Source organism: Euphorbia lathyris, chromosome 10 (genome assembly GCF_963576675.1).
Source record: "Euphorbia lathyris chromosome 10, ddEupLath1.1, whole genome shotgun sequence".
Lineage (NCBI taxonomy): Eukaryota > Viridiplantae > Streptophyta > Magnoliopsida > Malpighiales > Euphorbiaceae > Euphorbia > Euphorbia lathyris.
Window position 1 is genome coordinate 57,996,566 of NC_088919.1, and position 26,612 is coordinate 58,023,177.

A 26,612-nucleotide genomic window follows, 5' to 3' on the forward strand; every position below is an offset into this window, starting at 1 on the left:
TTATGGACATTAATTAAAAAATGTGCAACCTTATCTTTTTGTTCTACATAAGATAGCAGAATAATGGCTATCATATGAGTTCATTGCTCAAAGAAGAAAAATAGAGGAAATGGATTCCAACATTAATTTTTGGTTTGCTTCGTTTACTTTTCTCTTAATTTTGATCACTTTCTTTCTAGTTCTCAGAAAGAGGTCATACTCAAGAAAGCAACTACCACCAGGTTGGCCGCTGATCGGAAACATTTTGGACGTCGGAAGCAATCCGCATCAGAGTTCATACAAACTCAAATTCAAGTACGGAGATTTACTCTGGTTAAGACTTGGATGGACTAATACTCTTGTGATTCAGACAGCCAAGGCAGCCGAACAACTATTCAAGCATCATGATGCTTCCTTCTGTGACAGAAAAGTTCCTGAATCTTGGACATCTCATAATTTCACAGAAGGATCAATTGCTTTTGGCAGGTATACACCCAGTTGGCGCATTCTTCGCCGCCTTGTAACATCCGGCCTGATGACTAATAAACAAATCCAAGAAACGGCTTGTGTTCGACGAAAGTGCATCGACGACATGATACAGTTTATTCAGGAGGATTCAGCAGCAGCACAATGCCGAGGTGAATCAGGAGAAGTAGAGTTTTCTAAATATGTATTTATCATGACTTTTAACATTGTGGGAAACCTTGTTTTTTCGAGGGATCTTGTCAATTCTCAATCGGAAGAAGGAAATGATTTCTTCCATGCTATGGATAAGGTCACAGAGCTTGGTGGGAAGCCGAATTTAGCTGATTTCTTTCCGTTTTTGAGAAGGTTTGATCCGCAGAGGATTAAGAAGAACATGGAGGAACATCTAGGACGAACTATGAGTATTATAAAGAAGTTCGTGATGGAAAGAATTGAAGATCGTAAGTTAATGAAACAAAGAGATAACAAAGACTTGTTAGATACATTATTGGAATATAATGAATCAGATGATGCTCGAAAAGGACACGAAATGATTTCAACCCATAATATGCTCATAATCATAATGGTAAACCGATATGAACTACTATCAAATTTTACTGTTTGCTTGATCTAAAGGCTGCTAATGTATATTTGCACAGGAAATGTTTTTTGGTGGAACAGAAACTACGAGTTCAACTACTGAATGGGTGATGACAGAACTATTCCGCAACCCAGAATCAATGAGAAGAGTTAAAGAGGAACTGAATAGAGTTGTTGGACTAAAAAGGAATGTCGAGGAGAGTGACATAGATCAACTCCCATATTTGCAGGCAGTGATCAAAGAATCAATGAGATTACATCCTGCACTCCCATTGTTAGTGCCACGAAATGCATTAGAAGATACGAATTTCATGGGATATGTCATACCTAAAGATACACAAGTTTTTGTAAACACATGGGCAATAGGAAGAGATTCAGAAGTTTGGGAAGATCCATTGAGTTTCAAGCCTGAAAGATTTTTAGGCTCAAATGTTCAGTACATGCGAGGACAAAACTTTGAGTTACTTCCGTTTGGATCTGGAAGAAGGATTTGTGTGGGATATCCATTGGCTCATCAAATTATTCATCTCACAGTTGCCTCTTTGATTCACTATTTTGATTGGGAAATTGACAGTAACTCTACAATGGACATGAATGAAAGGTTCGGATTTACAGTTAGGAAGCTTATCCCCTTGAGAGCCATTCCAAAGAGAAGATCATGGAAAAACGATGCTCACTCATAAAGTTTTTTTTTTTTTTCCTTTCTTCATAAAGTTTTTTTCTACAGGGAATTAAAAAGGAACTCTTATATACTAAAACTATATTCATCATTTATTTACTCAATCCCTACATCGGAACTCAATTGGCAAATAAAATGCTAATTACGCTAATTCTTCAGGAAGTTTTCAGGACTGGTTCTTTAAGGTCATTGATTGTTTATCTCAGTTTGATAGAAGCACGTTTAGCGCATGTTAATTATAATGGTTGACGGTTTAAGTTTAGGTTTGTATACGTTAATTATAACGATTAACAGTTTAAGTTTAGATTGTTTATTTTTAAAAACCGACCGTTTCAGCTAACCAAACCGTTTATATTATTATATATATATACTATATATATTATTTTTACTTTACTTATTAATTAATGTATTTAAGTAATATAAATTATAACAGTTAGGAGTAAACTAAAAAACTAAAAAATGGTTAGGAGTAAACTATCAGGTCTTGAACTTTTAGGCGTGGGCATCTGCATCAAAAAATTATAAAAAAAAAAAAGTAAAAAACAAAGAATATGTACTATGAACAAATTTAATCTCTCCATTTACTTTTGTATATGAAAGTAAAAAAATTATCTTTAGTTACCTGCTTTTTAGTTTTCAAATTTAATCAACACATTTGTATGAAATTTGTGTAGTATACATATACTAGTACTTTTATACTTGTACATATTAGTACTATTTTTTTTATTATTAACTCTCTTAAATTGTTATTGTGATTTTAAAATCATTCCAACCAATTTAGAGAGAAAAGCAACCGAAATAGTGAAGTGCGTTGAAAAAAACCTACTTTTATGTATAACATGATAGCCACGTGAATGACACATGATAGTGGAAAAAAAACATTGATATCATGTGATTGCCATGTATACATAAGATCATTGACCTTATTGCAATAAAATGAAAGTTCATTGACTTCATTGACACAAATTGAAGTTCAGTGGCTTTTAGAAACTTGCCCCAAAATTTAGTGCAATGCAATCTATGCATTGGATAGATTAGGATTATATGAGAAAGAAAAATAGAAAATAGAAAAAATGAATGTTTTATCTAATGGTGTCAAAATGGGTTATCATGTAATAATTGTGCTATGTTATGTGTATCTATGGAATCCATGTGATTATATGATATAAATGAGATAGAATTACAATCATGTCAGAACAAATCGTGTCAAGGAGCTTATTTTTTTAAAATCATATTGTCGTGTTAGAAATTAATAACCCTGGTTTTATCATCATAAAATACGATAGGGTAATTTTTTCATTTTAATTATTATTTAGTCAAGTTTGATCATTAAGTGTAACCTATGTTACATGGACTCGGATACGAGTGTCCGACACGGGTGTGGATCCGAGTATCCAGTACAACAAGTTAAAAAAATTTGGACACGGGTACGGGGATACTGGAATAATTTTTTTATATATTTATATATATATAAATTCCAAAAAACCCCAAAATTTAAAACATCCATCAACTGTATTAATTAAAAATTAAAAGTTCAATCAACAATCAACAAAAGCACAAGATACACAAGTGCAAAGCAAGCCTAAAGCAAACAGATAAAAAAAACTTAATTCCTTGCAATCCGAAGTAAATAGTAAAAAACAGTCAACATGTTAATTTTCTTAATTAAAGGTAACAGGCTGAACTAATTAAAAAAACCTGGGCCCAGATTAAACGAGTCTGGGCCCAATTTTTTTTTAAAAATGGTGCCCAGCCCATTAGGGTTGGGCACCTTCTTCGTTGAAACAATCTCAACGAAGAAGAAGATACATTTGACGGCGGCGTGGCGGCAGACCTTCCTCAGCTTTCGCCGGAGATAGAGGGTTGTTCAGAGCTTGCTGTATCTGAGTGTTCACTCACGAATCCGACACGGATTTCATACCCGGATCCGTGTCGTGTCGACACAGGTACTTCGGCATTTTTGCCGAGTCCATGTAACATAGAGTCTAACAAAAGAACTAAAGCTTTTATGGAAATAAAAATTAAGAGACTATATAGTGAATTTTAAAAACAGAGAGACTAATGTAATGTAATTAGCACTCTTTTTCCTTCTCGGGTCTTTTGGCCCGGAGAAGGCTTTTCTTAACGAGGCTTACTAGGATTGATCAAGGAGAGTATTCATCATTCATTAACCACCAATATTGTCATTCAGTTTTTCTTACTTGATACTAAGGAATATTTCCCAGAATATGCTTAAGGAGCATCCCTTAAGCGTGGATCAATGTCACCCTTCGGATCACAATAACTCAAATGAACCGTCTGATTTGAATTAAGGAATATCCCCTGAAAATGCTTACCGGTAACATCCGGCCACATGGATCAATATCCACAGTTCGTCCCAGTATCAAGGCAGAGCCACATGAATCAATATCCACTGTTCGGCTAAGAGTTAGTACGACGAAGGAATGAGAGCCATTCGATCGTGTAAGGACGTTTGCTATATAGCAAAGTGCACCACCTGACGTCATAGCAGTCCGTAAGCCACGACGACAATTGTCTAGTGAGTCACTAGGGCACACATTCCCAAGATTACAATAGCCACCCCTAAAAGCTACTATAAATAGATAAGGTGAGCACCCTTTAAAAAATGCATAAACATCACAATCACCAATATTCATTTTATCTTCAACCTTCCTTCAACCTTGCTAATTTTAGCATCGGAATGGATTCACCGGACGCCAATCCCTCTCTAACTGGTTTTTCCTTCCTTTCGTGTTATTCAGAGAGATACTAGAAGGTTGTCATATTAAGCGACATCATTACTCAATTTTCCTTAGGATAAACAAAGTCAAATAATTATGCAATTATTAGAAGCAAACAACCAGAGAACGTTTATCTCATTTGTTTTAATAGTTGTCTTTGCGTCTTAAACGAAACTTTCTAAAATATGCATCCTTATTATGTGATGTGGATATATATATTAAAATATGCAGCCTTATTAGAAACTTTTCTAAAATATGTATGATTTTGGTGATGTGGATATATATTAAAATATGCAATCTAGTTAAATTTTGTTTTACATATATGGTTTTTTAATCATGTCAGTTCATCAATTTTTCAAAGGAAATGGATACCGACATTAGTTGTTGGTTTGCTTTACGAAATCTTTTAAAAAATTTGTTACTGAATTTCTGATTGACACTTTACCATTTTTGTTGATTTAAAAGCTTCTATTGTATATGCGCACAGAATTTTTTTTTTTCTATGGAACAGAAACTGCGAGTACGACTATTGAATGGGTGATCACAGAACTATTCTGCAACCCATAATCAATGAGAAGAGTTAAAGAATAACTGAATAGAATTGTTGGACTTAAAAGGAAGGCTGAGGAGAGTGACACAGATCACCTTCCATCAAAGAATCAATGAGATTACATCCTGTATTCCCATTGTTAGTGCAGCGAAATGCATTGTAAGATACGAATTTCATGGAGTATGTGATACCTAAAGATACACAAGTCTATGTAAACACATGGGCAATTGGAAGAGACCTAGACCCCATTTGTTTGTCGAAAAATATTGTGTTTTGGAAAATATTGTGTTGAAAAATAAAATATTGTTCAGTGTTTGGCTACAATACCGAAAAACAGTAAAAAGTTGTGGGTAACTACTATTTTCAAAAGGGTAAGAAAGAATGAAGTAGAGTTCCAAAAGTTTTGAAAAATGTTTAACTCTTTTTAACAAAATTAATAATAAAAAAACTGTATATATTATCTACTAATAGTTTGAGTAATTGTCCATACCTGCTACATGTATATGGGACTTTCTAATTGGTGGAGAGACAGAAGCTTCCCTCAAAGTCAACTTTAAAATTAAATTTATCATCCCTTCCAAAAAAAAAAAAAATATCATGATACAGAATTAATTTCTAATATTATCATAATCAACATCAAAATAAAAAATATATATATATACTTAAAAGAAAATATTAAATTTTCTTTCTGTGCAAGTGTAAGCAACTTCAATTCATTTAATATATTTTATGAATTAAAATAGAATTCGGATCCTATTTCAATATGCAACCTTATATGATTTTGTTCTATATATTGATAGCAGAGTAATGGCTAATCATGTCAGTTCAATTCTTCCAAGAGAAAAAACAGATAGAGGAAATGGATTCCAACATTATTTCTTGGTTTGCTTCGTCTACTGTTCTCTTTTCTATCACTTTATTTCTAGTTCTGAAGAGGAGGCAGTCAAGCAAGCAACCACCGCCAGGGCCACCAGCTTGGCCGTTGATCGGAAACATTTTCGATCTCGGAAGAAATCCGCATCAGAGCTTATACAAACTTAGATTCAAGTACGGAGATTTACTATGGTTAAGACTTGGATGGACTAATACTCTTGTGATTCAGACAGCCAAGGCAGCTGAGCTGCTATTCAAAAACCATGATGCTTCCTTCTGTGACAGAAAAGTTCCGGAATCTCTCACAGCATATAACTACTATCAGGGATCAATTTCTATCGGCCGGTATACCCCCTATTGGCGCATTCTTCGCCGCCTTGTCACATTGGGGCTCATGACTAATAAACATATTCAAGAAAAGGTGTCCCTACGCCGGAAGTGTATCAACGACATGATACAATTTATTCAAGATGATTCAGAAGCAGCACAATGGCGAGGAGAATCAGGAGAAGTAGAGTTACCCAAATATGTACTTCTCATGACTTTTAACCTTATGGGAAACCTAGTTCTTTCCAGGGATCTTGTCAATTCCCAATCCGAAGAAGGAAATGATTTCTTCCATGCCATGGACAAGGTGATGGAGCTTAGTGGGAAACCGAATTTATCTGATTTCTTTCCGTTTTTTAGAAGGCTGGATCCGCAGAGGATTAAGAAGAACACGGAGAAACAACTGGGACGAACTCTGAGTATTATTGAGAAGTTCGTGATGGAAAGAATTGAAGATCGTAAATTAATGAAAGAAAGAAATAACAAAGACTTATTAGACACATTTTTGGAATACAATGAATCAGGTGACGGTGGAAGAGAAGGACATGAAACAATTTCAACTCATAACATACTCATACTCATAGTGGTAAACAGATATGAACTCTTTTCCAAATTTCGTTAACATAGTTCTGAATTTAAGAGTAACACTTTGCCATTTTCATCGATCTACAAGCTACTAATGTATATTTTGCACAGGAAATGTTTTTTGGTGGAACAGAAACTACAAGTGCGACCATTGAATGGGTGATGACAGAACTATTCCGCAATCCAGAATCAATGAGAAGGGTTAAAGAAGAGCTGAATAGAGTTGTTGGACTCAAAAGGAATGTCAAGGAGAGTGACATAGATCACCTCCCATATTTGCAGGCAGTGATCAAAGAATCAATGAGATTACATCCTATAGTCCCATTGTTAGTGCCACGGAATGCATTAGAACATACAAATTTCATGGGATATGGCATACCTAAAGATACACAGGTCTTTGTGAACACATGGGCAATAGGAAGAGACCCAGAAGCTTGGGAGGATCCATTGAGTTTCAAGCCTGAAAGATTTTTAGGCTCAAATATTCAGTACAGAGGACAAAACTTTGAGTTACTTCCATTTGGATCTGGAAGAAGGATTTGTGTGGGATATCCATTGGCTCACCAAATTATTCATCTCACTATTGCCTCTTTGCTTCACTGTTTTGATTGGGAAATTGAGAGTAAGTCTGTTGCAGAGGCAATGGACATAAATGAAAGGTTGGGAATGACAGTTAGGAAGCTTATCCCTTTGAAAGCCATTCCAAAGAAGAAGATCATGGCAGAATGATGATCACTCAAAGTTAAAATTCTGAATATTTGCTTAAGTTGCTTAAGATGTATGAACCTAGCTTCTCTATCAACATAATAAAATTCGTATAATAACCATGAAAATTGTATGCAAGAAGATAATAATTATCATTTTGTAGCTTTTGCATATCTGTCACTTGTTACATGGAAAAATGAACTCTAATTAAGAAAAAATTGACCTTAATTAAAACATGTACAAAAAAATCTACTCATTTTTTTACTCAATCCCTACATGTATACTCAATTGGCAAATAAAATGTTCTAGACAAGCATAAACTAATGTATATCTATAATTCAAATAGCAACAAATAACATTATAGAATCATGAAAAATATCAAGTTTGAAAGAAGGAAGCCAATTAATAAGGGTGTATTTTTGTCAATTTGAGTAAATCACATTAAATATGCAAAGCAAATATCAAGTTTTGGAGAATTAACAAAGCCACCCATTTCAAAACCCTAAACTTTGTCAAAGCCAAAATCACCACTAGGGACCAAAGAGCAAAAATACAGGCAATATACCTCCATGATTATGATGGCTGTACTCCCTGTTGCTTCAACTGCTGTAAAACCCAAAAAGCGCCTTCCCATTGTTTTCTCTGAACACAAGCATTTAGGACCTGCATACATCAAAATTCCAATAAGTTAGATATAAATACAAGGGTATAAAATAAATCCAATGGTGTAAAATTCAGGAATTCATTTCAAACACAAAGAAAGAACATTCATAAAACGACTTTATCAATAGAACGTTAGAAACAAATAAAATCACCAAGAAGAAACATCAAGAGAGGAATGAATGCACAATTGAAAAAATTTGGAATAGTCTTCAAGACTATTATTGACAACAAACTCTTGAAGCACCACTGCAGTTACAGATATAATGAAGAATGTTCCTATTTCGTAAAAGTTTAACAGAGCATGCAAAATATTAGCTTATCTATTGCTGGCTCGGATGGAAAAGCAACGAATTTATCTCATGCCACGTTCTAGAAGAGCATAATGCAGTCCTCAAACTCATCTAAAATTTTAGCAGCCTTTTACGATTTAGACCATAAACACCTGGATAAGTGTTTGTATACCTAATGTGTAATGTGTGGAATGATATCCAACTTTCGTTTTGGAGAAAATTAACCCTGCGATCCAAGACAAATTGACTCTTTATCCTCAGAATAGGTCTTGAAGAAGCAAAGAAGTTCAAAAATTTATATGCATATACTGTCAAAATGATTTACTGCTTGAATGGGAGTATGGGACTGCTATCACTCAAAATCACACCTCTGAGTAGCAAATTTCAAATTCTTTACTAAAAGATTTAGCGTGTTCCTTAGGGACTAGAACACATTAGACTAGAGAAACTCGGTGATTTTCATGTTGAACCTCAAAGCGAGCTTGCTAACGTCAAAGAGTTTGAAAATCACTAACTATTGATAGTTTGGGAAGCTTGTAAGGTCGATAGTGTTTTCCATAAGACACCTCTACAAATTAACTTGATAACTTCTATTATAATCTCATTACCTCTTGAAAACAAGTCAACAATATGCGCTGCATCTGAAGTTTTGGAACGATGAAGAAAATAAACCATTTTCAACAAAATAAACATTCCATAACATAGATAATGAACTAAGCCTTATCCATATCACAAAGAACTAAGCCGTATCTAAATCACGCATCAGAAGTAGGAAGTACAAAAGCATAATAAGCAGGTTCAATTACCTTTTTCCAAGAAGACAACACTGAAATGCCCAAGACAGAAGCCGATTCACCCAATGTTAGAAGATTTTAGGTTTAATCAACCAAAAGCAAGCAGAAAGGAAAGGCAGGTGAGATCGGTATAGAGGAGAGGACCAGAAAGACAGAGAAGAATAGGAGAAAATAGAATAGTGTGGATTAGGGGGAGGTGGAGGTGGAGGGGCGCTGCCGGTGTTGGTGGCTGCCGGTGCCGTGAATAGTGTAGATAAGGTATATTCAGAATACCGAGAAGGTAAAAATTTAGAACTGCAGTAAATGGAAGAACGTAGATTTACCACTAGGTTTAATTTCAAATCTCATTAACCAAATATAAATTTTTTTTCCTATATAATTTTATGTCAAGATGCGAAAAGAAAGGTCAAATAAAAAATCGGTAATTCGTAACTGAATTTACGGTTTCTTTCCATTTCGGTTTAGAGTGTTAAAAAACCACAGTTTTCAGCAAACGTAATCAGCAACAACAAACAGCACGTAAACTAAATAAGTCCTTATAATTTTTTCTTTTCGATAATTTATCTGATTTCGGTTTAGAGCTCATCATGTATCCTTCAGGTGGATCATGTCCTAATTAAGGCTTTCTGCATTAGGATTCGAATTCAGAGATCTAATTTAAGTGACTTGAGGTCCTTAACCACTCAAATCAACCTTAATTGGTTTTATATACTTATATTATTAGCTATAATTTATACTTAAAAATCTAATTTTATACTTAATTGTAATTTTACACTTTAAGTCAGTTTTTATCCAAACCTATTGGTAAAATACACTGCTTTTCACGAATGAACGAAACACGCACTTTATTCGATCAAAGATTCAAGCTGGCATTGTTCAATTGTTTCCAATCCGCACTAAAAATCAATTAGCAGACTCTTTCACAAAAGCCTCTACATAGTCCAGTATTCAAATTGTTTTTACGAAAACTGTGATTGGTCGATATTCACAGCTGCCAACTTGAGAGGGTGTAAAGTATAATAAGTTAATCATTAATTTATGATTATTTTATCCTTATTTGTTACTGTTAGGATTATATCCGTTATAATCTTATCGTTAGTTAGCTGTCTATATAAGTTAGGGATTGGGTCTATTGTAAACTCACTGAATATGTTACATAAACTATGTGTATAGTTCCACTTTTATTAATTAATAGCATATACTTTTATATATTAGGAAAAATCTAGTACATGGATTGTGTTAGTCAACAAAGTCAGAATTGACATTGAAAGCATTCTCAAGTGCTGATTGGACTACTTGTATGGATACACGAAGATCGGTTATAAGATTTTTAGTTTAATTATTGCTATTTTTAAAGGATCGTATTATTATTTCAATTTTAATAAAATTCGATCCAATTCAGCAGCATTCAATTCAGTTTAATTTAGTTCCGTTTATTTAATTTCAATTAAAAAGAAGAGAACCTTAGTTAGCTTTAATTTTTGGATTTTTTTCAATTCATCGATAGATTTTCCTCTTCTTGTTATTCAAATCATCAATCTTATTACTAATTAAATAAGTGTATATCAAAGAGGTTGATTCAATTTCCTAAATAATTATTCTCTCTGTTCCACAATACATGTCTTTTAAGGTTAATGCACACAAATTAAGAAATGCAATTAAGTTTAAGTAAAAAACTTTGTTACCCTTGTATTAATTGCATCCACTAGTAACTTTATCTATTCCCAAGGCAAAAAGTCAACTTAAATATGGATATACTTGGTAAAAGTAAATTAATGTGCATAGATTGAAGTAAAATGTCATGTATTATAAGAGCATGTTTAGTGGTTGTAACAAAGTTTGTTACAATTGGGTGCCACCTAAGCATAGAAAACACCCACAAAAAACACTCCACTATAACTCTTTGTTACTTCAAAATTTAGTAGGGTCCACTTATTATAAACACTATACACTATCTCAATTAATATATAATTAATAATTTTTTAACCAATAAAATAATTAATTTAATTACTTATTAATAATTTCATAAAAACTATATGTCTAATAAAATAATTAATTCAATATTTTTTTTGATAAACTGTCCGATTAATTTTTTTTTCGTATATTAGGACTCGAACTCGAGACCTAGCTTTGAAACGTTTTACCACTCAAACGAACCTTATTTAGTAATTAATTCAATATTTATTATTATTTTCTAAAATTTAATCATTAATTGAATACTTATTATTCATAAATCAATAAAAAAAACAATTAAAATTTGAAGGACTAAAAACAATTGACAAATAAAAAAAAAATTACTCTTAAAAGAAGAGAAAAATCTTTTAATAATATTTTTTGTTGTCCTTTTCTTTGTTACAAAATGTAGTAACTTACTACATTTTGTAACAACCAAGTGACTACCCCTTTAGTGGTTGGGTGTTACAAGTGACAAACTTGTAACACCCACTAGAGGTGCTCTAATAGATTTATTTATTTATTTATTTTAATTATAATAAATATTAATTATAGATAAATTACGTATTAACGCGTGCAATATATAATTTACGTATTTTTTATTTCCAATCAATAATCTATATATAATCTAAAACAGTAACGATGGAGCTGAGTTGTCACTTCCTCCTTTTTTACTGATAAAAAAATATAAAATAATATATAATATATTAATTTTAATTATATTATTGTATTTATCTATAAAAAGATTATTTTATCCGTACTATATCTAAGAGTTCTACAAAAATTAATTCCTAAAATCTCTCTAATTCTCTGCATATCTATATATATAATATAAAACAGTAACGATGGAGCTGATGTGTCACTTCCTCATTTTTTACTAATAAAAAATATAATATATAATATATTAATTTTAATTATACTATTGTATTTATCTATAAAAATATTATTTTATCCATATTATATCTAAGAGTTCTACAGAATTTAAATTAATCCCTAAAATCTCTCTAATTCTCTGCATATCTATATATATAATATAAAACAGTAAAGATGGAGCTGAGATGTCACTTCCTCTTTTTTTACTGATAAAAAATAGAATATAATATATTAAATTTAATTATTTTTTTGATAGAAATTGGGACGAGACAGAACTTGGGCGGGGTGAGCACCCATGGCCCAAGAACTGACAAACCCACAATATATAAATAAAAGAAAAGTGAGTGTATAAACAAGAGAAGAGGAAGGAGAACAAACAAAGGAAAGGGGAGGAGAAAAGATAGGAAAAGTCAAGAAAAACGCAAATGTGAAATATTAAAAATGTCATCATTGATAAACCTGTGGCAAAAAGTAGGAGCTGAAGGCCACCAATTGATCACGGAGGAAGAGACTCCAAACTTTGCCAGTGCATCAGCAACTCTATTTCCTTCCCTAAAGATGTGTGAAAAGATAATGTTCATCCTAGAGCAAATGCTGAGACAATGCAACCACTCTTGCCGAATACTCCAAGGGACATCCATAGAGCGGTGTCTAAGCAGATTAACTACGTACATTGAGTCTGACTCAACCCAAAGCTGAAGCCAATTTTTCTCCCAAGCAAGTTCAATTGCAAAAATAGCGGCTCTTAATTCAGCCATATAAGCAAAAGAAGGAGGGGTAGAAGAAGCAAAACAACCTTTGGGAAAGCCACGATAGTTGCGAAAAATGCCACCCGCTCCTGCCTCGCCAGGAGTGCCAAAGGCAGAGCCATCCACATTGACTTTAACCCATCCCGGAGGAGGTTTAAGCCAATGGACCGGAATAATGTTGGGAGCAGGATGCGGCCTAGGCGAAGCCAGAAGGCGAGATAAGATAGCAGCATCTCTCTGAGAAGAGCAAAAACCTTTAGAAGTGGCCAATGACTCCCGAATCATTCGAAAGAGGGTGATCTTCGAGTGTTGAATAGAAGGAGAAACTTCCTTAAAGATTGCTTCATTCCTGCAATGCCATATTAACCAGATGCAAGTGACAGCGGCAACATGCCATATTAAATTTAATTATATTATTGTATTTATCTATAAAAAGATTATTTTATCCATATTATATCTAAGAGTTCTACAGAATTTAAACTAATCCCTAAAATCTCTCTAATTCTCTGCACATCTATATATAATATCTATATATAATATAAAACAATAACGATGGAGTTGAGGTATCACTTCCTCTTTTTTTACTGATAAAAATATAAAATAATATATAATATTTTAATTTTAATTATATTATTGTATTTATCTATAAAAATATTATTTTATCCATACTATATCTAAGAGTTCTACAGAATTTAAATTAATCTCTAAAATCTCTCTAATTCTCTACATATCTATCTATATATAATATAAAACAGTAACAATGGAGTTGAGGAAGTGACACCTTTTTTACTGATAAAAATATAAAATAATATATAATATATTAATTTTAATTATATTTATCTATAAAAAAGATTATTTTATCCGTAATCTATATATAATATAAAACAGTAACGATGGAGTTGAGGTGTCACTTCCTCCTTTTTTACTGATAAAAATATAAAATAATATATAATATATTAATTTTAATTATATTATTGTATTTATCTATAAAAAGATTATTTTATCCATAATATATCTAAGAGATCTACAGAATTTAAATTAATCCCTAAAATCTCTCTAATTCTCTGCATATCTATCTATATATCTATATATATATATATATATATATAATATAATATAATATAAAACAGTAACGATAGTGTTGAGCTGACACTTCTTCCTTTTTTACTGATAAAAATATAAAATAATATATAATATATTAATTTTAATTATATTATTGTATTTATCTATAAAAAGATTATTTAAAGTAAATGTGAAAATAAAATAATAATATTTAATTTATATAGCACTTTTATATCATTAATTGTAATTATTGGATTATATTTTTGTTAATGTTTATATGTTAAGATGAATCTGTGCATCGCACGGACCAAAAACTAGTTTATATATACGTTTTTGCTATCCAGTCAATACATAATTTACGTATAATTAAATTTACGTTCTAAAAGGTAAATAAATATAATTTACCAAATAAAAATTAATTGGACACTTCAATACGTATTTTTTTATTTCCAATCAATACATAATTTATCTATAATTAATATTTATTATAATTAAAAAAAATAAATAAACCCATTTTTTCTAAAGCAAAACGGGTAGACTACCCTATTTTGCCTAGGCAAAATAGGGTAGTCTACCCGTTTTGCCTAGGTAAAATAGGGTAGTTCATGCTATCGGTCCATGGACCGGACCGTATGGGCTACCCGTTTAGTGCAAATTCAACGAAAAAAAAAATTCCGTTTCAAGTTAAATTCGTTAAATTTCAGATTATTGGTAAATACGAAACTTAGATGTTCAATTATTTTTCCTTGTTTTGGAGGCATGATTTTTCTTCGTTTTGTTCTTCGTGGTTGAGAGAATTTCACTTTTTTAAATTAAAAATGAAAAGGGCAAAAATGTCAAACAGGAGGCGACGGTAAGGAAAATAGGGGCGACGAATAGCAATCCACAAAATTAATTATATTTCATATATATTAGATTTAAATTTGTAAAAACAATGGAATATGGGAGCTGCCAAGGACTAGGAACAACCTTGAGCATAGATCAGAAGTGCGACCGTCTAGAGTCTGAACCAAAAGGGGCCCAAATTGCTTTTTACTGTATATTTAAATGTAGTTATAATACTCATTCATATCTAGAAAATTACCAAATAATATGATATTTTAGTCTAAAATAGATCCAATTTTCTATTTTAACTTTGAAGTACAATTTTTTTATTAAGGGTTTCTTATCTCTTTTTTTCACCTAGTGCCCATAAACATGTCAGAACCGACCTTGCTTAGGCCTCTAAAATACTGGAGCCAACCCTGGAAAGAGTTATAAGTGTTTGGTTAGAACCCATGTTTGCCTTTTATATATAAACCATGGAATTCCTGCTTTTTGGAAAATCAGTTTTTTCCAACAACAAACCATAACAACAGATAAACCAAACCGACCCTAAATTAGAAAAGAAATGTGAAAAGTTGGACCCGAACACTCTAGCATGCATGCCTTATCCAATGCTAGTGAGTTTGTGTCTTTTTCTGCTCCGAGTTGGCTGCATGATATTGTCTATTACGAGGCTGATTATTAATCTATTGATTTATTCATAAAAAAAAACTATATAATTCATTTCCATTTTGATACAATCACCTTAGAAAAACAATTTATTTATTATACTAAGCTTTTTGTACACAATGTCCAGCAGTGTAGACTTTGAAGAAGTAATCTAATTGTTGTGATCATTTTTAGTTTCTTTAATTAAAAGTTAAAAGCTAGAAAAAGAAAATTTCTAGATTTTGGTAGTTCATCATCTTCTCCACTTTTCTTTCAACTCTTTCCACCGACTTCTCTTATTCTATAATTAATTAAATATTTATATATATAAACACCGACAAATTCCAATTATTTCACTTATTTTCAATTTTTTATTTGATATGAAATTAGTAAATTCAATATTACTATTTTTCTTTTGAAAAAAATATATTAATATATAACTAATTATAAGACAGACTGACTAGCTAGATAAGTGTAAAAGAAAAAAAAAATTGATAGGTAAGGTTTATTATACATGACATAATCCTGCATGCAAAATCTCATTTTATTATTACGGGTTGAAATTCGATTAACAAATGAAATTATTAGAATTTGAATAATCAATTATTTGATATAAAAAGCTTTAATATTATGTAAAAAAAATTAATTGACTTAAAAGTTTAAACTCTTAAATTGGTATAGTATCGAACCTTTTATACTAAGTGATTGATGATTTAAATTCTGACAAAACTTTATTTGTTAATAAAAACATAAATAAACCAACTGAGATAATAATAAAAGTTATTATTGGAAATTATCTATCAATTAGAGCTTTTGGATCAGTTGGTTTATTTATTTTTTTATAACAAATTAGTTGATTTATTGACATTCTATCAGGGTCCCTTAAACCAAATGTTTGAATTTTATAAACTTCATTTATTAATGAATTTGCAACTTCATATATCATATATGCTATAAGAGAAATTCGTATGTAAATATATATTAAAGATAATAATAAAAAACTATTTAAAGGTCCATTTATTTTACTTACTGTTTGCTGTTAGAAAAAACTGTTTTTCCAAAAAGCAGAGATTCTCTGTTTTTGTAAAATGCTAATTTTCAGGTGCAAAATGCAAACAGAAGATCACTAACCAAACACCCAAAATATTAATTGAATGAGGTAAAAATTCCTTGAATATTCAAAATTCTCATTGAAAATTAAATGTGTTACTAACTATTACATTTATATCTTAATCTAGGTTTGTTCATCAAGCAAACTTAATGGACAAGAAAAGGATAAGAACAAGTGTCCGATTCTGAACCGTTGATCATGGGTGATTGTGATCAATGGTGAAGATGAGCTTGGGATATGATTGAGTGTGGCAAGGAACATTATTGATTTATGAAGGCTATTCTAGAAGGTGCTAATAATCCGGAATTGACAGAAACGCCCCTGGCTAGGACGAAAAGACGCATGTTCCCCTGGACTTTGTGGCTTCCGTGTAAACAAGACTTTAAAGTCTTAATTAGTGTCATTTGTACTTTCATTATTTTCGAGAGAAGAAACCCAAAGGTCTCCGTTCCTCTCTTTCTCTGTCTCGAACCCTTTCTTCTTCCCCTTGTGATGAATTTTGCCTTCATGTAATTTGCTTCGAAATCTATCAATTTGAGCTTTACGGATAATTCCATCAATGGTGCTAACCTATTTTGCAACAAAAAATTATATCAATGAATTTTCAGTTTTAATGAATATATATATATATATATATATATATATATATATATATATGATAACTTGCTGGATCCGATTTGATGATCCCCGCCGTAGTTACCTGCAAAACAGAACCGGAGACAGGATCTCCGGGAAAACTCTCCGACGATCAAGTCAGTTTTTGTAGGAGGGTTGGTAAATTGACAATAGTATTGTGGGAAAAATGTGAATGTACCTCTCCCCCTTTGTCCTTAGGGATTTTTATAAGTGTTCTTAAGTAACCGCCGAGGGCGGTTACCCCTTCCAGGCCATGTTCCGAGGGCGGTTACTCCTTTTTAGATCATGCCCCCTCTCGTGGCTTTCGTGGCAACAAACGTGGTATCGTTTGTCCTGAGTGGGAGTTTTAATGCTCCATTTAGGAATTCGGGGCGGTTACTCACTTCACCCGCTTCCTCTATTCGGGTCCCATCCCATCTTAGACCATGGATCTAAGTATGGGCTGGGCCCGTGTAATGAATTCGGCCCGGTTTGGCTTCGCGGGTCATCACATGCCTCCCCCTTAGTTTGGCAAGAGCCCTTTAAGGTCTTTTTTATAGGAGACTCTTCGTTTTTGTCTGGATTTTCAAAATTCAAAAATTGTGACTTTCCCTTTCCCGTCGTTTCTTTTCCGGCATCCACCTTTTGCGTCGTTTCTCTTCCGGCATCAACCTTTTTGCGTCCGTTCTTCTCTGTGTCGTCTTTCATATATAAGTGTTCCTTTCCAGAATTTGTACCTCGCTCGATTCTTTACTTCTGTTCATTTTCCTTCATCAATATGTCGAACCCTGACCTCGACTTCGCACCATTCGACGAAAATTACGTCCGCGAGGTCTCCCATGAGGTCGAGGAGATGGTTGATGAAGCTTCAACCAGCTCTCCTGGGTCTGATTCTCATCCCGCCGACTTTCTCCACCTGGCGAATACAACCGATAAGGGCCTAGGTTTTGACCCTAAAAAGTTGATTCCGCCACCTGTCCCAACCCCCCGTTTATTACCGAAGAAGGACAGGTCGGGAAGTCTAGTTTGTCAAGAGACAATTGACGATTTGCGGGAGCAGTATCCTTGGCTCTAAGGCCTCGAAACCCTTATTCCCGGGGAGGATAAAGGACCGGGCGACTACCCAAAGGGGTATTTCACCATTTTCGTCGCCCAGATCATCTGCGGCTTCACGTATCCGCTGGCGGATGAGGTTGCCTCTGTCCTTGGCAGTTACAGAATCGCACCCGGTCAGTTGCATCCCAATGGATGGGCCGATTTAACTCTGGACAAATTTCTGGCGGATTGTCTGGAGGTTCCCTTCTCGCTCAAAATTTTCTCCAAGCTTCATCATTTCAAAAGTTCGGCGGGGTATTTTACTTTCATCCGTCAGAGCGGTTACTATGGTTTTGACGAGAAGCTGAACAAAATCCGCGAGTGGGACCGATCTTATTTCTTCATCAAGTTTCACGAAGGGAATCCGAACTTCCTTCGCCGTTGGGGCCGACCAAATGTAAAGAGTTTGAACTTCGGTTACCCCAGCGAGGAAGAATCCGCTGTGGTCAAGTTTTTGAAGGGTACTCCTCCCTTTGTATGGACATATGATCAGGCTTTCCACATGCTAAGGAGCCGAGTGGCGATTGCCTATCGCGAGGGGGATCACGTTGTCTATATCCCTTATCGCGTTTTTGTACAAGGTACTTTTTATTTCCAAGTTGATGATTTCTTTTAACCCTTTGCAGGGGTGATCCTTTATCTCAACTCGCTGCAGATCGGGAGGCTAAAGCCCTAGCGAGAAGGAAGAGGCGAATGGAGGGAAACACTTCAGTCGCATGGGCGAATTCTCCTGGAGGGGCGATTACTTCTATCGAGGCGGCTTCTCCCGCAAGGGCCTTCGTTTCACAAGGTCCAGCTTCTGCTTCCGAGGACCTTCCCTTAACTAGGAAGCGGAAGAATACTGCGGATACAGAGTCTTCTCGTCCCAGAAAGAAAAACGCTTCTGTGTCCCTCACTGTTGGCGGTACACCTGTATCCGCCTCGTCCAAAGGAAAAAGCAGTACACCATTCCATGAGGTATATTGATCTATTCCCCTTTTTTATGTTGTTAATTTTTCCTTATGAGTTATCTGCTGTTCTCCTGATCTTTCTCCTTATGCATTCGCAGCCAATTCCCGATATCAGCGGGTGGTGGACTAGGACCTTTGGCATGGCTGTGAGCTTCTCGTGTAGGGACATTGTTTCTTCCATATGCAATGTCCTTGGGCGACTCCCCTCTGCTTCCCGCGTGCGAGAGCAAGTGCCGCTTCCTACTGCTATGGAGGGGATTGAGAAGCGGGCCATAGAGGTATATTGTTACTTGTGATATTCTCTTTCAAGGATCTTGCATTTGTAGTAACCGCACATTTCTATCCGCTCTTATTATCTGCGAATCATCTTTTATGCAGATTATTAACTTCGCGGAGGGTGCTCTCCTAAGGGACGCTGAACGCGCTAAAGAGTTGGAGAACCTTGGTACTGAATTGGCGACTCAGAAGTCGCTTTATGATGATGTCCAAGGGAAGGTAAAGGCTCTTGAAGGCGCTTGTCAGAAGGTTATGAGCGAGAAGGAGGAAGCTCTCAGATCCCTCCAGGCTAAGTCCGACGAGCTGCAAAAGGTCCTTGATGATCTAAATTCATCCAAGGAGGCTCTAGAGATGCAAAAGAAGAAAGCTAAGGAGATTCTAGCCGAAGATGGTGCTCGCATCTATTGGTATGGGGAGCGAATTCATGCTGCTTATGAGCATGGGCATCCAGATCGAGTACTTAGCCGCCCCAAGGTTCCCATCCCCGAAAAGGATCTAACTGAGAAGTGGGACAAGCTGGAAGCCGAGGATGCTGATATGGATGAGGTACTCTTCTTAGATTGGCAGAGCTTTCAGAACCCTCCAATTAGCTGCGAGATCCCTACTCAAAACGCGGAAAAAGAGGCACCACAAGACCTTTCTCAGCCTGAGCAAGAGGTACCGCCCTCTGAAGCGGTTACTGATTCGAGGGTTGAGGATTCGCTTGAAGCAGATCCGCCCACTGGAGGAGATGAGGGAGCCGCTGAAGGCGAGGAGGGCCATAGGGGTGAAGGAGATGAGGGAGCCGCTGAAGGCGAGGAGGGCCATAGTACTGTTGTATGTAACAAACTGTCCGTATATATATATTTTCTTTTGCTTGCCGCTTTACCTATACGTGCGATTGTTGCTTTATTCCTTATTGCCCTTTGTTTTCATACGTGACCCTTGCCCTTTTGCCGACTCCATATTTGTATTTCCTCGTAGTTTAGTTTCGTTTCCGCTAGGGTGGCCAGACCCTTTTTGCAATTTTTTGAGTACTCGTTAATTCGCTTAATTTTATGCCTTATCTTATAATTTTTCTTTCGAAAATAATATAATCATAAGGTTAATCATAAGGTTTTGCGAGTGATGCGTAATCATGCATCCGCCTTTCTTTAATAGGCAACACATTTATGTGCTTTTAAGTTCAACCATAAGGTTTTTGCGAGTGATGCGTAATCATGCATCCGCCTTTCTTAATAGGTAACACATTTATGTGTTTTTAAGTTTAACCATAAGGTTTTTGCGAGTGATGTGTAATCATGCATCCGCCTTTCTTAATAGGCAACACATTTATGTGTTTTTAAGTTTAACCATAAGGTTTTTGTGCGATTTACCCGCCTTTTGTTTGTAGATAACACACTGAAGTGGTTGTCCTAAAAAGGATCCGCACTCAAACGCCGTATGCAACAATTGAATATCTTTATTGATAAAAGAAAAGACTTTTTGTTACATTGGTATATGAAATGTGCGGGATCAAAGCCTCATTAAAACCTTTTATCAGAAAACCTAGTGGGAAAAAACTCATAAAAGGAAAAAGAGTACTCGTCATTTCCCTGAACTACCCGGCCCGTTTATATAGGCGCAGATTTTCTAGATTCCAGGTGCGCGGGAGCTTTTTTCCGCTCATTTCTTTTATTTCAAAAGTTGATGGCCCCAGCTTCTTGGATACTCTGTATGGTCCGATCCAGTTGACGCCTAATTTGCCTTTGCCATCTCTGGATTGTATTTTGTCCGCTTTTTTCAAGACCAAGTCATTCTCGTTGATTATCACTTTTCGCACCCTTCTGTCATGATATTTCTTGATTCTATTGCGGTACACTGCCATTCGCATGTAAGCTTTTTCTCTTCGTTCTTCAACAGAATCCAATGCATCTCTAATGTTGATAGGATTTTGTGTGTCGCAATAATAAATTATTCGATCTGTAGGCGACTTGATTTCAACAGGTAGGACTGCTTCGGCTCCATAAACCAGCGAGAAAGGTGTTTCGCCAGTTGCTGCTTTTACAGAAGTTCTGTATGCCCATAACATATGGGGTATCTCATCCGCCCAACCTGTTTTTTTATCACCTAGCCGCTTCTTGATACCTTGAATCATGGCCCTGTTGGTAACCTCTGTCATACCATTCGATTGGGGATGGTTTACGGAAGAAAAATGATTCTTGATCCCCATGCTTTCGCAGTATGCTTTGAACTTGACACAGTTGAACTGGGTGCCGTTGTCAGTTATAAGCTTTTGCGGGATTCCAAATCGCATGATAATGTTCTCTCGTAAGAACTCGATCATTCGTTCAGGTGTTTGAGCGGTTACTGCCTCCGCTTCTACCCATTTGCTGAAGTGGTCAACTGCGACTACCAAGTACTTCCTTTTCTTTGTCGTTTCTGGGAATGGACCCACTATATCGATTCCCCATGTTGCGAATGGCCATGCCGTCATTATAGAGATTTGTTCGGCTCCGGGAACGTGCTTTTCATTCGCATGGATTTGACAGCTGTGACATTCCGCTACCATCTTCTGGGAATCCTCCATCACCTTTGGCCAATAGCATCCCATTAACTTGACCTTTCTTGCCAATGCCGCGGATGCTTCATGTGCGCCGCACATTCCTTCATGGAGTTCTCGCAGTACGTAGTCTCCTTCATTGCGGCTAACACATTTCAACCATGGACATGTATATGATTTTCGATACAAAGTTCCATCTCGAATTGAGTATCTCACTGATTGTCCAATTAGCTTTCTGGCTAGGCTTTTGTCATCTGGCAAATCTCCCTGCTCCAGATATTGGCGGATAGGTATCCGCCAATCTTCATCATCTTCCAGCTCTTCAATGACCATAATCTGATCGACTTCAAATGCCGGTGCGGATCTTATCTCCAAATTGCATGCTTTTTGATTCCATGGTTCTCTACTCGCCGCTGCTTTTGCCAGTTCATCAGCCTTTGTGTTTTAGCCTCTTGGAACATGCACCATTTCCCAGACGACTCCCTTGTGTGTTAACTCCTGCGTCAATCTGCCGACTATCTGATGGTATTTGACCAGATCTTCTTGTTTCACCAGATAGTTTTTTATGATCTGATTTATCATGAGTTTAGAATCGCTGTAGATCACCACTCTTTCTGGCGTAAGTTCATTAAGCAGCTTCAATCCGCATATCATTGCTTCATACTCTGCGGCATTATTGGTAGTTTTGAAAGTTAACTTTGCCGCATAGTACAGGCGAATAACCTCCGGGCCTTTGATGACGACTCCCAGTCCAGCCCCATCTGTTGATAATGCCCCATCTGTGAACATGCTCCACTCTTCTTTTTGTGCCTTTGGACGTTCATCTTCATCCCACGTGAATTCATTCACGAAATCGGCAAGTACTTGACCCTTTAGTGCTGGTCTTCCTTCGTAGCGAATATCGAATTCCCCCAGGCGAATTGACCATTCCATTAATCGGCCGGATGCGTCAGGTTTCTGTAGTACCTTCCGCATTGGAATTTCGGTTCTCACAATGATAGTATGCGCCTGAAAGTATGGTTTTAGCCTAGCCGCCGTGGTTATCACCGCGAGAGCCATTTTGTCCAACTTCGAATACCGAAGTTCTGCATCCTTCAAGACCTTGCTCACATAGTACACTGGATATTGTTGGCCCTCTTCTTCTCGCACCATTACAGTGCATATCGCCATACTGGTGACGGATACGTAAAGAAATAAATCTTCTCCGTCCTCCGGCCTGCTCATTAAGGGCGGATAGCATAGCAGTCGCTTTATACCCTCAAATGCCTCTTGACAATCCGGCGTCCATTCAAAGGACTTAGATTTTTTGATGGCATTAAGGTAGACATCTTCTAGCCGAGCATGATATGAATCGCCCTAATGCCACCAACCGCCCATTTAGTCTTTGTACTTCTCTTACGTTCCTCGGAGTTTTCATCTCCATTACTGCTTTAACCTTCTCAGGATTCGCCTCAACTCCCTTGCCACTAACAATGAAACCCAGGAATTTTCCTGCCCTTGCTCCGAACGTGCATTTTTCTGGGTTCAACTTGAGGCCATATTTGATTAGCACTTCCAGGATTTCTTTGATATCCTGCGGGTGGTCTCGCATCTTCTTGCTTTTGATGATCATGTCATCTACGTAGATTGAGAAGTTCTCGCCTGACTTGTCTGAAAATATCTTGTTCATCATCCTCTGGTATGTTGCTCCTGCGTTTTTCAATCCGAAGGGCATCACCTTGAAGCAATAAGTCGCCTGATGAGTTATGAATGATGTTTTGATTTCATCCGCCTTCTCTATGGGTATCTGGTGGTAACTGGATTTCACGTCGGTGAACGATAAAGCTTCAAATCCTGCAGTTCCATCTACCAATATATCAATGTTAGGTAGCGGATACATATCCTTCGGACAAGCTTTATTCAGATCCTTGAAGTCGACACACATTCTGTACGTTCCATTTGGCTTTTTGACTAGCACCACATTGGCTAGCCACTCCGGATAGGTGACTTCTCGAATTGCATCTGATTTTAGCAAATCCGCCACAGCTTTTTCAATCGCCTTCTGCCGCTCTGGAGTGTGTCCTCTCTTTTTCTGTCGCACTGGGGTTGCACCTTTGTCCACATTCAAACGATGGGTTGCTATATCTGGACTTATTCCTTTCAGCACTTCATTCGGAGCGGCGAATTCCGACTCGCATTGGATCAACACCTCGGTAATGGCTTTCTTCGTTTCCTCGGGGAGTCCTGCCGCTATTCGTACATTCTTGTCATTTGAGATGGCGAATAGTTCTGTTTCTCCTAATGCTTCTGCCGGCAACTTCTCATCAACTTTATCCTCTTCACCTGGCTTTGGTTCAAGTGACAATGTATAGGCTTGTTGAGATACAAGTTGATCACCTTCAACTATGACTCGCCCTTGGTGTGTTGGAAAATGTAATGTCAAGTGCTTCATTGAGATGAGCGATTCCGTTTCCGATAGGAACGGACGCCCCAAAATTATGTTGTAGGCCAACGGGAGATCAACAATTGCGAATTCTAGATCACCTCGCCATTTTAGATTCTTATCGCCCATTTCTGCTTCCAACACCACTTGTCCACTTGTTTGAGACGATTGACCTCCAAAACCAGTTACATCCATGAATGTATGTTCCACTCGCTCGTCATTAATTCCCAACTTATTGAATGCAGTCCGAGTAATAACATTACAAGAACTGCCAGTATCAATAAGGACCCGCTTGACGTCCCATCCTTCTACAGCCATCGTAATCACCAAAGCATCCGCATGCGGCTCCGTGATTCGCGCGAATGAGTAATTGAGGGCATCCCCCCTATGCGTGTTGCTTTTTCGCTGTTCACGGCGAGCCCTTTTTGTTGGCGGCTCATAGATCCCGCCAGCTATCATGTTTATCACCCCTTTCTTCTGTTTCTTTTCGGGCCTTGCTTCTCCCTCATGCGGGAGCGTTGTTTTCTCATCAATCGTTTCTTTTCTTACGAATTGGCCTAGCTTGCCCCTCTCAATCAGCTTTTCTATTTCCTTCTTCAGTTCATAGCAATCGTTCGTGTCATGGCCGTTCAATCTGTGGAACCTGCAATATTTGTTAGGATATCGCCCCAAACTAGTTCAGCCTTTCGCCTCGGGGAACCGCACATCCTTCTTCAGGGGGTTCTTTTCGATCCAAAGTAACACCTCCTGGCGAGTCGTATTCAATGGTGTTTGATATCCTCCCCCTTGAAAGGAGCGGTCGCCTCTGCGAACAAAATTACCCTTGGACTGGGTCTGGCGTCGATTGTCCGAAGTGGATCTGTGCGCGGCTTGTTGCGGATGATTTCCTCCCGCATGCTCCAATCCGTGGTTCCATCCGCCATGATGTTGCGGATGCTCACGATATCCGGGTTCTGCAACCGCACCAGAATATCGTTGAATGCGACAACAAATTCCCTTAGGGAATTATAGTTCCTCTGTTTGATCTCCTTCAGCTGCCTATCCGTCACATCTGTCGCTTTACAGCCCACGAACTTGGCACATAAATCACGACTGTATTGATTCCAGTTGTGAATAGATTCAGCAGGTAAAGACCGAAACCAATCAGATGCCACTCCGCCCAAAGTGGTCGAGAATAATCTGCAAATTATACTTTCACTCGCTCCCGCAACATCCATTAATTCTCTGTAGTTCCTGACATGAGCCTCAGGATCAGAATTAGGATCCCCATAGTATTTAGGTATCGCCGGGGCCTTTATCATGTGATCTGGTATAAATTCTCGCAACGACGGAGCAAAAGGCGAATCACTCTGCACCTCTGCTCTCGCCCTAGGCGTGTACCCCATTCGCTCCATCATGTTCCGTAGTTGATCTTCCAACTCAAGATTGGGTATTCGCCGAACCTCTTCCATCCGCTGCTGGTGAACTCTAGGTGGCATCCACCCGCCAATTGATGTTGAGATTTGTTCTCGCCGTGGTTCTAGCCGTCGTCCGGTTATAGGATCAAAGTTCCAGGTGTGCTCCTGCCCAAACGTATTCGCCCCAGACGCCATTAATTCTGAATGCCCGTTAACCAAGGGTTCCGTGTGTTGTAGTGGAAGGATTCCTGGTATTCCCGATGTCGGTTGGGATGTTTGCTAGGTCGGATGGACCGTCATACTAGGATCGTGGTACGAGTAGTTGCTTGGATGGCTGCGTGGGTTCATGCGACTACTCTGACCTATCTGGGTTAGCTCTCGAGATGGCTGCGGAAGCGCAGATATGGCGGCAGTAGTCGATGGTTGTGTGGAGACAACAACAGGTTGTTGAGGAGCAGCCGCCACGACGGTATTATGATCGGCCATTGCGGTTAACAAACTAATCATTCGATCCCCCGCCGCTTGGCTCATATTTGAAGCCAAGACTTGTCCTGCCATTTGTACGAAATCGCTATTGGACTTGAACCTCCAATAAGGGACTCAATTGTCCCGAAGGGCTTGACGAGCTAGGCACCACAGGCTGCATACTTGCAGGTTGCAAATTCGCAATCCGTGGACCCCTTGAGTTCATACTAGTGGATCTGGTTGTAACGCCGGTCGTTCGTGATGGTTCTGACATGTTCTTTGTGTACCTTTAACCAAATGTTGGTAAAAAAGGTCCACCTTCACCGCACCAATGATAACTTGCTGGATCCGATTTGATGATCCCCGCCGTAGTTACCTGCAAAACAGAACCGGAGACAG

The 26,612-nt window shown here is 37.0% G+C and overlaps 2 protein-coding genes and 1 long non-coding RNA gene across 5 annotated transcripts; 2 read left to right on the forward strand and 1 right to left on the reverse strand.

Moving 5' to 3' along the window:
* Positions 1–52: 52 nt before the first annotated feature.
* Positions 53–1,863, forward strand: LOC136209923 (iridoid oxidase-like). The gene is made up of 2 exons (XM_066001557.1): positions 53–1,030; positions 1,104–1,863. The coding sequence occupies exons 1-2, from the start codon at positions 110–112 to the stop codon at positions 1,725–1,727; spliced, it is 1,545 nt and encodes a 514-aa protein (XP_065857629.1). The 5' UTR covers positions 53–109; the 3' UTR covers positions 1,728–1,863.
* Positions 1,864–1,964: 101 nt separating this feature from the next.
* Positions 1,965–9,564, reverse strand: LOC136209924 (uncharacterized). 3 transcript variants are annotated; one of them, XR_010677723.1, is made up of 4 exons: positions 9,264–9,564; positions 8,070–8,167; positions 5,505–5,588; positions 1,965–2,229 (listed from the first exon to the last, which is right to left on the reverse strand). It is a non-coding gene; the product is annotated as an uncharacterized lncRNA (long non-coding RNA). The 3 variants fall into 3 exon arrangements; XR_010677721.1 differs by lacking the exon at positions 1,965–2,229 and adding an exon at positions 3,113–4,492; XR_010677722.1 differs by lacking the exon at positions 1,965–2,229 and adding an exon at positions 3,113–4,534.
* Positions 5,724–7,675, forward strand: LOC136209278 (iridoid oxidase-like). Its single transcript, XM_066000703.1, has 2 exons — positions 5,724–6,800; positions 6,911–7,675. The coding sequence occupies exons 1-2, from the start codon at positions 5,832–5,834 to the stop codon at positions 7,526–7,528; spliced, it is 1,587 nt and encodes a 528-aa protein (XP_065856775.1). The 5' UTR covers positions 5,724–5,831; the 3' UTR covers positions 7,529–7,675.
* Positions 9,565–26,612: the final 17,048 nt, after the last annotated feature.

Excerpts from the sequence above, each read along its gene's own strand:
- LOC136209923 (XM_066001557.1), top strand. The coding sequence starts at position 110 with ATGGATTCCAACATTAATTTTTGGTTTGCTTCGTTTACTTTTCTCTTA. Across the intron at positions 1,031-1,103 it reads ATATGCTCATAATCATAATG|GAAATGTTTTTTGGTGGAAC; the intron begins GTAAACCGATAT and ends ATATTTGCACAG.
- LOC136209278 (XM_066000703.1), top strand. The coding sequence starts at position 5,832 with ATGTCAGTTCAATTCTTCCAAGAGAAAAAACAGATAGAGGAAATGGAT. Across the intron at positions 6,801-6,910 it reads ACATACTCATACTCATAGTG|GAAATGTTTTTTGGTGGAAC; the intron begins GTAAACAGATAT and ends TATTTTGCACAG.